The 10815-nt window shown below is 65.0% G+C and overlaps 1 protein-coding gene across 3 annotated transcripts in view; it reads left to right on the plus strand.

Moving 5' to 3' along the window:
- The window catches only part of KCNT1 (potassium sodium-activated channel subfamily T member 1), a 43901-nt gene extending 35751 nt beyond the window's left edge, over positions 1 to 8150 (plus strand). The window contains exons 24-32 of one of the 3 annotated variants that reach the window (XM_055541512.1): positions 257 to 358; positions 725 to 808; positions 1078 to 1203; positions 1440 to 1460; positions 2148 to 2496; positions 3859 to 3921; positions 6991 to 7075; positions 7209 to 7360; positions 7956 to 8150. In XM_055541512.1, coding sequence (XP_055397487.1) covers positions 257 to 358; positions 725 to 808; positions 1078 to 1203; positions 1440 to 1460; positions 2148 to 2496; positions 3859 to 3921; positions 6991 to 7075; positions 7209 to 7329 — 951 coding nt within the window. In that variant the 3' untranslated portion in view covers positions 7330 to 7360; positions 7956 to 8150. Of the gene's footprint in view, positions 1 to 256; positions 359 to 724; positions 809 to 1077; positions 1204 to 1439; positions 1461 to 2147; positions 2497 to 3858; positions 3922 to 6990; positions 7076 to 7208 lie in introns of all 3 variants that reach the window. The other 2 variants (XM_055541513.1, XM_055541514.1) reach the window with 2 other exon arrangements.
- The last annotated feature ends 2665 nt before the right edge of the window (positions 8151 to 10815 follow it).

Below are 10815 nucleotides of genomic sequence, written 5' to 3' on the forward strand. Positions count from 1 at the left end.
GCCCAGGGCGGCAGCGGCTGGGCATTAACCCCAGCACGGGCCCCTGGCTCTCGCCAGCAGAGCCATGAGTCCTTACCCCTGGTTCCGGCCCCCTGTGTCTGGGGGACACGAGCCGGGTGCTTGGCCTCTGTGTGGGGGCATCTGCTGGCCCGTGTTCATACACTCACCCCACACGTGTGCACGCACGCCCTGGGCTGCCTGCCCCGTGCAGCTGTGGCTGTGGGCACCAGCCCGTCTGAGCCGCCCTGTCTTGCAGAGGGAGCGTGAGAACGGCTCCAACCTGGCCTTCATGTTCCGCCTGCCCTTCGCCGCCGGCCGCGTCTTCAGCATCAGCATGCTGGACACACTGCTGTATCAGGTCAGCCGGGGCCTGGCTGACGTCCGGTCCTGAGCCACATCCATCCTGGGTCCCCAGGGGCCAGTGGGACTGAGTGGCTCTGGGCCCCGTCCCTGACCGGGAGCCACAGGGGTTCACCCCTGAGCATCACCATCCTTTCCTCCCAGGAGGGTGCTGGCCTAGGGTCACTCCTGGCAGCCTTTGGGTTTCTGATCCCTTCTAGCCTAGGGCGCATGACCAGGCGAGCTACCAAGGCCAGGAAAGGCCGCCCAGCTCCGTCTTCTGGCACGCTGTGCAGGGGACACTGTGGGTGCCCGGCGGGCATGTCCCGCCAGGGGGTGTGAAACTGCCCACAACGCCGGCCTCACTGCGGCCCCTCTCCTCCAGTCCTTCGTGAAGGACTACATGATCCCCATCACCAGGCTGTTGCTGGGCTTGGACACCACGCCGGGCTCTGGCTACCTCTGTGCGGTAAGTGCCTGGGCCGGAGCGGGGAGACGGGGCGGGGCGACGGGGCGGGGCCAGAGGGGCGGGGGCGGGGTGGGTGGGGTCGGGGGGACTGGGTGGGGTGGGTCGGGGGACTGGGTCGGGTGGGGCCGGGCCGGGGCGGGGTGGGTGGGGCCGGGGCGGGTGGTGGGGCGGGGCTTGTGGCAGGCTGGGCTGGGCAGGCGCGCCCTGCCAGGGAGGCGAGCACCGCCTCTGCGGCCCGAGGCCGGCCCAGCCCAGGCTCTGCGTTGCAGATGAAGATCTCGGAGGACGACCTGTGGATCCGCACCTACGGCCGCCTCTTCCAGAAGCTGTGCTCCTCCAGCGCCGAGATCCCTATCGGCATCTACAGGACCCAATGCCACGTCTTCTCTACCGAGGTGCGGGGCAGAGGCTTGGAGATACGGGCCCTTTTGGGGTCAGGTTCACAGGCGCCCACGTGGTTCCTTGGGGCGCTTTGGGGGAGGGGAGAGCACCGAGGGGCGCCCGTGCGCCGCCGGACCGTGCAAGACGGCCTGCCCGCGAGTTATGAGCCCACGGGGGTGCTCAGACAGCCTTGGCGGTCAGGGTAGGAGGAGCCCCACAGGTACTCAGGTGGCTCTGGTTTCCTTTGCAGCCCCCCGACCTCAGGGCCCAGGTGAGTGGTCCCTTCAAGCCCACGGGAGTGCCTAAGCTCAGCCCCACCCAGGCCTGGCGGGGGCAAGGGTGGTCGGGAAGCAAGTCTCCAGGTGGCACCAGCTAAGGTGCAGCTCAGAGAGGACTCCTAGCATCACTCTCCTCCCCCGTGCAGATCGGGAAACTGAGGCCAGGGTGGGAAGCCCAGGCTCCCCCTGCCCCCAGGCTGTCTGCCCCTCAGGGCACAGCCCCCATCCTGGCAGGTACCCCTTCCTCCCCCTATCTGTCCCCACTTCCACACCCCCCAGGCCCCATGTCACCTACCAAGCCTTGCAAGGCTCTGCACATCCAAGCCCACCATCGGGCTGCCCCTGTTCTCTCCTGCCCCCGAGGTGAGGAAACTGAGTCTCCTAGAGGGGGTGTTCCCTCCCCTACCCCACCGTGGTAAAGTCAGAACATGCAGCCCGAGAGGTGGAGGGAGGCCCAGCTCTCACCAGCAAGTCAGGGACGGGCCTGAGCCAGGGTCTGGGGAGAGGAAGGGACTTCCACCTGAGAGAAGAAGGGCCTGGGGTTCCCCCGGAACTGTGACTGTCCTCCCCATCACCCCAGCTGCTCCATGGTTCCCCCCAGTCCTCTGCCCAGCTCCTGTTCCCCTTCCCTGTACCTGCCCCTGCCCCGCTCCTATCCCCGGACACCCTTCCCCTCCCAGGCCTCACCCCTCCTCCCCGGCCAGTCCCAGGTCTCAGTGAGCGTGGAGGACTGTGAGGACACTCGGGAGGCAAAGGGGCCCTGGGGTGCACGGGTGGGCACGAGCGGCGGCAGCACCCACGGCCGGCACACGGTGGGCAGCGACCCAGCCGAGCACCCGCTCCTGCGGCGCAAGAGCCTCCCGTGGGCGCGGAGGCTGAGCCGCAAGGGCTCCCGGCACACGGGGAAAGCGGCAGCCGAGTGGATCAGCCAACAGCGGCTCAGCCTGTACCGGCGCTCGGAGCGGCAGGAGCTCTCAGAGCTGGTCAAGAACCGCATGAAGCACCTGGGGCTGCCCACCACTGGCTACGGTAAGGGGCAGGGCGTCTGTCTGCTCTCCTGGCCTGTGTTGGGAGGGGGGCTCCCCTAGATTAAGTGCCAAGCCCGGCAAGGAAGGGTTCATTCACCCTCTGCTCTGGGGCCTCAGTTTCCACATCTGTAGACAAAAAGATGCCTATTGCCTGAGCCAGTAGGCAGCCGTCCTGGAGGAGGCGGCTGTGGGTGGGGACAGCCTTGCCAGGCTCCCTGAAAGCCAAAGGCACCAGCCTCAGCCAGGGGGCAGATTGGCCACCTCCGGCCGGTCCTGCCGGGATCAGGAATGCAGGACCCCATCATGTTCCCCTGAGGATAGGAACAGGGGCGTGGCGAGGACACCCCAGAGCCCTGGCCACCCCTCCCTGAACCCTCCCTGCAGCTGGAACTTGTGTGGGATAGGGGCGGGGCAGGGCAGGGGGCCCAGCACCAGGACACTCCACCACCGCTCCTGGGGCAAGGCCACCCCATTCCCGCGACTTCAGGGTGCTGCTGCCAGGGCGTGTGTTGTCGGCGGCAGATTTTCTCTGTCACTTGATTCGGGAAAAAGTTTGTGACTCTGACCGTGAATGGGGCTGGGGTCCCCAGCCAGGCCCGAGGAAACTGGCCCGCCCCTCCCTCGCTCCAGAGATGCTGTTTCTGTTGATGGGGCTGAAAGGGGCCCAAGCCCCCTGCCCCTCCACTGCAGCCTGGCCTCATCCACACCCCAGGCTGGGTGGAGGCTCTGACCTCCGCTAGGCCCCGTCTCTGGGGGACTCTGCCCCACACCCCACCTTGGGCCTGGCTATATTTTTCTGGGCACCCACTCCCCTACCCTGCCACCTGCTGCTCACCTCCTGGGCCAGGGGCCCTCAAGCCCCTCCAAGTGGGGCCAAGCGGCTTTGGGCTTCACCCAGAGCTGCCCAAGGGTCTCTCGGGTCTGGCTATATGCCGGCCCCAAGGAGATCGCGCCCCCCCGGGAGAGCCGCCCAGCCCCTCCCGGCCACACCCCTGCCGCACGGCGTAAGTTGTCCACTTTGTGCCCTTTCCCCTGGCGGGTGCTGTCACCCCCGTCCCGGGTGGCATGCTGGCTGCTCAGGCTCCCAGTGGGGGTCCCATTTCACAGCCCCGTGTCACACCCTGGCAGACAGGTGCTCCAGCTCAGCTGAGCCCCAGAGCGGGCCCCTGCCCCTCGGGGCTCCCCTGGGCCTCCCCGCCAGAGCTTGGCAGACAAAGAGCCGACTTCGCTTCTGGGACAGACGGCCGCCTGCGGCCCGCGTGCACCTCCCGCCCCTGCTCTGCCAGCCGCCTCCTCCGCGCTGCTTGCTGACCTCAATCTCTCTCTCTGTTTCTGTCTGTCCCTCTTCCTGTGTGTTCCGTAGAGGATGTAGCAAATTTAACAGCCAGTGATGTCATGAATCGGGTAAACCTGGGATATTTGCAAGGTAATTCTGCTCCGGGGGCCGGAGTCTGGCATAGGGGGCGTGCCAACCCTTCCTGATGGTCCACCCGGTGGCCGCCCACCCCGGCCAGGCAGGCAGACAGGGCGAGACACGAGAGAGGGTCCCTCCAGGCAGGGCCCCACGAGCTCCCGGGCCACCCCACTGCAGGGACCCTAACTTTCTCCCCACCGACTGCTGACTTCAGCACGGCCCCCTGCACCCCAGCCCTTCTGCCTACTTTGTTGTCTGAGATAAGCCCTGCTCTGGACACGCAGGCAGCCACTGGCCGGCCCCTGGGAGCCCACCCAGCTCTCGAGAAGCACTGGCATGGAGCACCCCAGGCCAGGGTACCCGCACCCCCGGCGTGGTGGAGCACAGTGAGACCTGAGCTGGCGCCTGGGGCCTTGAGGTCTGCAGCACCCTGAGCCTTCAAGGGCCACCCAAGCCAGGTGGACGGTTGACCTCCACCCCCCAGCTGGGGCTTCACGAGATGGGGACCACTTCAGTTGAGACAAAGCCTGATGTACCACATTTTCATCCAGGTGCTCAGGTGCTGCTTGGGCCCCTGTATCTTCCAAGATGACACCCTGCAGCCCCCAGACCCGCCCCAAGACCCCAACAGGGGTCAAAGCAGAGTCCAGGCCCCAGACCTCACTGCTGGAACCCCTTCCTTACCTGGGGGCTCCCCAGGCTCAGAGCTGTGCAGGCCTCCTGAGCCCAGGTGGGTGTTAGCTCAGGTGGGCCAGTTTCTGAGGACGGCCGGGGCAAACAAGACTCAGGATTGAGAAGCTCTGGGGTGCACCGTGGAGGAGCTGTGGGGTGGCCCAGGGGGCAGAGCCCTGACCACACCCCACCCCCCGCCCCGGGTTCCTGCGTTTTTCCTCAGTTGCACCCACGACCGTGTTCACAGCAGACTCCCCACTAGGCCAGCGCGAGTCCGAGCCTGGGGCTGCCCTGAGCGGGAGGGCTGGGTCGCCACCTCCCTGTGGCCGGCTGCACCCCTACTTCTTGCCAAGGCTCGCAGGCGGGGTGGCCGCACCCACAGGGTCACTGCATGGTGTTTACTGAGCCCCTGCCCCTGGGGTGTGGACGTTGAGAGGTGCCTGGGCCAGGACCTAAAACCAGAGGAGAGGCTGGTCCCAGGGGGCTGCAGGGTGGTCCTCCAGGGGGACACCACCACAAAGCCCCCTCCCCGAGCTGGGTGCAGATGAGGGAGGAGATGCCCCCAGCCGTGACATGTAGACACAGCCCCTTCTACACAGTCACCCCTGGGGGGAGTGGTCCAGCTGTCCCTTGTTCACAGTTCTGGGGCAGGGCCTCCAGAGGAGTGGTGGCTGGCAAGAGACTGGTCTGCGGGTCCAGGGAGGAGCCCCCATGGAGGCTGAAATGTCCAGTGCGGAGGCAGGGGGGCTCTGCCCTTGGTCATGGGCCAGCCCCCGGCCCCACAGCAGGCGCGATGAGGCTGCCCCTTCTGGGAAATCTGGGTCAGGGCCTCGTGGGTCACCCAGTCCCCGGGCATTACAGCCAGACCCCACGTGCCTCCCCCCACCACCTCTCAGCCCAGCACCCCCAGAAACACAAAGCTGGGCCCAGCTTGGGCTGGGACAGCCCATAGCCCGCCCGCCCCAGGCAGAGGCAGGGCCCAGGCCAGGTGGGGAGGGTCCAGTGAGGCAGGGGCCATGCCCACCCTCTGCAGCCCCGCCCCTGAGTAAGATGGACAGGTGATCCTGTCCCTCGTCAGCCTCTCCATTTTCCTTGTTCTTGGCTGTGCTCAGGGGTACAGGGTCCACCAAAGCCTCCCGCTCCTGCCCACACCTCCGCTGCCCCAGCCCTGCTCTTTGCTGCCCTCCCTGGACATGTGCCGCCTCCATGAGCCAAGCTCACCAGTGACCCTGTGCGGTGGGAGGGGTGGGGGTCAGGCCATCCTCCTGCTGGGTGGGGACACAAGCCTGGAGCAGGTGATATCTGTAAGCCCCGATCCCCGTTTGGTCTGCACCCCCACCCCCAGCTGTCCCCTGAAGCATGCCGGACTCCACCTACTGCCATGGGGGGGTCCCGAATCCAGAGTCAGATTCGGCCCTGAGCTCACCAGTTCAGGGAAGTGAGCCGCAGCACCCCTTGCTGGCCCGCTAGCAGCTGTCCCACCTTCCCTGAGTCCCTGACCCCCATGGCCAGGGAGCCCTCCTGGGACGGGAGGGGCTGGAGCAGAGAGAAGGAGGTGGGAAGAGCTGGGGCAGAGGTCACCCAGGGCCCTACCCAGCCCCCCACCAGGGCCGTCCCCCCCAATGCCCGGTCCTGGGTCAGGAGGTGCCTCTAGGCATCCCCAGATGTGTAAACTGAGGCCACGAGCCATCCACCTCCTGCCACTCACTGAGCGCAGGGTCACTGCTGGACAGTGGCCAGCCCGACCCCATAGTTGGCCAAAGAGACATCTATGTGGCGACCAGGGTTTCTCTAGAACCAGTTCACACCCCTGCGGGTCGCATCCTGGGGCCACCCCGAGAGCCGGACGCTGGGCTGGCTGTACCCGTGGTGGGCAGTGGCCTGGCCCTGTGCATGCCAGAGGGGACCTCCGGCAGGGTGAGCCAGTCGGACTCTGGGCTGATGCTGCCGGATAGGTTTTGGGAAACAGAGGGCAAGTCCAAGGTTGACAGCTGAGGAGGGGATTGGGGGTGGCCTGTATGGGGCAGGGGTGCTGGGAGGGGGGTGAATGAGCCTGGGTTGGATGTGTGTGCAGGTATGTCATTGTGTGCTGGTGTGTGCACACGTGGAGGTGTGCACAAGTGTGCTCCACATTCAGGGTCACCACCTCCTAAGATGCTGGTGACTCAGCAAGCTACGGGGATGGGCAGGGGTGGTGTGCTCCCTGCCCGTGCAGTGCTGGGCTGAGGCCCACGTGGATCAGGGAGGACCGGCCAGGCTGGGTTCCCTAGGACAGGGCTCGGGCGGGACAGCCCCACAGCCAGGAGGATTCTGCAGCTGACTGGAGCTGCCAACTCCTCGGGGCCCGGCGGAGCAGAGGTGAGCAGGGGCTGAGGGGTGACCGCCCGCCGGGCCCTGTCTCCTCCGCAGACGAGATGAATGACCACCAGAACACCCTCTCCTATGTGCTCATCAACCCCCCGCCCGACACGCGGCTGGAGCCCAATGACATTGTGTAAGTACTGCATCCCCAGGCAAGTGTAGACACCTGCTGTTCACCACGTGGACTGGCACTGCACACCCACATGGGCGTCCAGCCTGGCCTCCGGGGCAAAGCGTGATGCCAGCGCCCTCCGCCCTTCCCACAGATATCTCATCCGCTCCGACCCCTTGGCCCATGTGGCCAGCAGCTCCCAGAGCAGGAAGAGCAGCTGCAGCAACAAGCTGGCTTCCTGCAACCCCGAGACGCGGGACGAGACACAGCTCTGATCACCTTGCGGGGTCCGCAAGCCCATGATGCGTGAGCGCGGGGCCCTGCCCAGTGCCCAACCCCCAGATGCTCCTGGGACTGTCAAGAGGGAGCGGACCTTAGCTGGGTGAAGGCTCGGGCTGCCCTGGGCACCGCCAGACGCTGGTGGGAAGCCTTTTTAACCTGTTTTTATGAATCTGTACAACCCTGATCCTTTGCACAAACGCACCGCAACTCGTGACCGAATCTGGCCACGGCAGAGGGAGAGCCGGGCTGGACCACGGGGTGAGGCTGGGGTGGATCAGACAGGTGCTCGGGCCGGGGGCTCACACCACAATAGGAGAGGGATGCTGCAGCCCAAACTCGCCGTGTTTCCTCAGCCATGGACCAGTCTAGCCTGTGGCTCTTGGCCAAGCCACGGGGGGGGGGCCGCCCTTCTCGCCCGGGTCCCCTGTGCGCTCATTTGAGAATGAAATGGAAAGCAGGAGGGTTTTCAGCTGGCCAAGCCCCTGCCTTCAGCAGGACAGGCTCTGGAGAAGCGTCAGCGTGGGGCCCGGCCGCGCACTGGGGATTCCACGGCCCGTGACTTTGTGGAAGAGACTCGGACAACTGCCTTTTCCTGTATTTTTACGCTGAACTTTTGCAGCCGCACCATCTGACGCCCTTTTAAAGGAGAAATCTGGAGCACAACACAGCCGCTGGGCTGCTGCCGGCCCACGTCTCCAGGACAGGGACTTCTTATCACGGAGGGACTCCGGGCATTACCTCAGTTCCTTTGTGACTTGCTGACAGGTTTGCACGGTCAGTGCTGGAAACTCCCATTAAATGGATGCACTCTGCAGACAGGAGGTCCCCTCGTGAGGCATTCTCTCCGTGGTTGCATGCTCTGGGCCTGGGTCTGCCCCAGCTGCCCAAGGGTTAGGAACAACCCCTGGGACCCCACAGGAAAGCCCCCAACCCAAGGAAATGCGGCTGGCCCGGGTCCTCCCCAAAAGCAGGAAGCAAGTCAGCTGGAGGCAGGGGTTCCAGGAACAGGGGTCCCCTGTACGCTCCCCCAGGCAGGGGTTCCGGGCCGAGCCCCGGGACAGGTCTGTGCACTTCCCCAGCACAAAGACACCCCTGTTGGTTCTCAGCTGGGGGCTCTTGCTCTTACAGAGTACCCCCAAGAGTCTGGCAGGGGAAGGACCAACCTAGCCCCCAGGTCGGGTGTGGCTCCAGGCCAGACAGGTGCTGGAGTGGCCTGCCCCCAGGGAGCGACATGACCCAGGGCCGCCCTCCCCTTCCCCAGTCAAGGCCGCATGTCCAGCTCACCCCCCACTGGCTGCCCGGGACCCTCCCACCTAGAGAGGGTCTCCACGCCCCGGGGTAGGGGGAGCTGCTGGGACAGTGCCGGCTGTGGGGGGTCAGGAAGGGTGTCTGATCGAGGAGGGGAAACTCAGGGGCCCTCGATGGGGTGACAGGCTGTTGATGTGGGCTCGGGTGGCCTCTGGGGTCAGGGCCTGTCCCAGCGGGGTGTCAGTGGCTCCCAGGGTCCTGCCAGTGACTGTTCCCTTCCACACCCGCCACCTCTCCTGGCACCCACGTGCTAGCTCCCCGAGAGGAGAAGGCCCCTGCAGGAGTGGAGAATGAGGGGACCTTCTTGGCTTCTGGAGCGGGGTCTCCATCCAGGTGGGGTTGCAGCCCCTCAGTCCCCCACTGGGAAGACAGTACCCGACTGGGATCCCTGGAGCTGTCTGCTTGAGTGTGGGTGCAAGGATGGGCGGTGAGGAATGGGGTCTCCTCTGGGCCAGACACGCTCCTACCCAGACGCACTCTCACACCCATTGCCACATGCAGAGGCTTCAGCAAAGGCCTGAGACTGGATCCAGGCATCCTGACCCGGCAAGCAGAAGACATTTCTCAATGTTTTGACAGGTTTTCAGACATATAAAATGAGAGAGACACCTCTGATTTTTTTAATTCCTGTAGAAAGCTGGTCACGACCATGGCACCAGCGACAAGCGGGCTGTTGTGGCTCGTGATGTGACGTGGCCTGGGAACGCCGGTCCTGAGGTGCCCGTCCGCCTCCCCCCAGAGCCGAGCATCTGGGGATGGACGTGACGCAGGTGTGAGCTGACTCAGGGCAGCCACCCAGAATCCCAGGGAGAAGTGCGTTCGGTAGCTGGGAGATGAAAGGAGACGGAATCGTATCAAGCGCTTATTAGAAGCAGAGCGGGCAGAAAAAGGGACAGCTGTGCATAGCACAGTCGGGAGCAGGGCAGAGACCACCCCACCCCCAGCCCCTCGGAGGCCCAGCCTCGGGAGGACACTGGCCCACTGCCGTGGACACGGGCTCGGCTGCCGGGCGAGAGTCCACACGACCACAAAGCGGGCACCCCCATGACGTTCGCACCTCGTCTTCACCCCGGGCCAGACCAACGGTCTCAAAGGTGCCTCTCCCTCTGGGGGCTCAAGGTCGGGTCAGGACCCTTGGCAGCTGAGCCCCCTGTCAGGTGGGCGTCTCAGGAATCGCAGCATTTTCTTGTGAGATTGGTGAGCTATGGCTTCCCATGGCTCGGGCAGGGCTGTGTCCCCGGTGCCAGACAGGCGTGCTGGCTGGGCTGGAGGCACACAGGCATGCCGTCTGGGACTTCAGCCCACTGCCCTACTGCCAGCCTCGCCCCCCTGGGGCTTGAGAGGCTTGGTTGGGGCCTCCAGGGGAGGAGTTCTCCAGGGCAGCCAGCTGACCAGGGCCACGTTCAGGCCCGGTGAAGTCTGTGGAAGCCTGAGTGCCAAGCAGGGTGGTCTCAGAGGACTCAGGGACGCCCAGAGAAAGAAAGTAAAAATCTTTACCCAGGACTGCTCCAACTCCAGCCTCCCAAGTTCTAGATGACCACATGGGTTCACAGTGGACCTCCATTCCAGCCCTGGGCACCTCCAGGAGACCACCCAGCCCCCACAGACCCCTTCTCTGGCTGGGACCCCCATTATCTCCAGGGTCTCTCCAGGGCTCTGCAGGGGAGAACAGCTCACCCAGAGAGCCTTCCTGCTGCCCCAACTGTCCCAGGGACCCAGGCCACAGCCCCCGGGATGCCAGGCAGGGACTGCAGACTCGCTCTCAGTATCCATAGCCCCTCTCCAGCCCAGCTCAGGGCCTGGGGCTTCAGCCCAGCAGCTCCAGGAGTCTGGACGGAGGGGCCACGGGGAGCCCATCGGCCCCCTTGGTGCTGAGGCAACCCCTGTGGCTGGTTCCCAGCTATCCTGCTGCACAGGGTGGGTTGGGGGTCTTCCCAGGGGAACCCTCCCCCAGGGCCTCCCCAAAGAGCTGGTGCTGAGCCTGGGTCCTCAGCAAGAGGGGCTGCGGTGGACAGGGAGCCAAAGAAGTCTAGAACCTCTGCTCATCACAGCTCCATCAAGAGAGTGCAGAAGCTCTAGAGGCATAAGATAACTAATATACAGAATATATCTTTTAAGGGGAAAGAAGCAGAACACTTGAAGAGACATTTCACAAAAGAAAAACAAGATGA

This window comes from Bubalus kerabau, chromosome 11 (genome assembly GCF_029407905.1).
Source record: "Bubalus kerabau isolate K-KA32 ecotype Philippines breed swamp buffalo chromosome 11, PCC_UOA_SB_1v2, whole genome shotgun sequence".
NCBI lineage: Eukaryota > Metazoa > Chordata > Mammalia > Artiodactyla > Bovidae > Bubalus > Bubalus kerabau.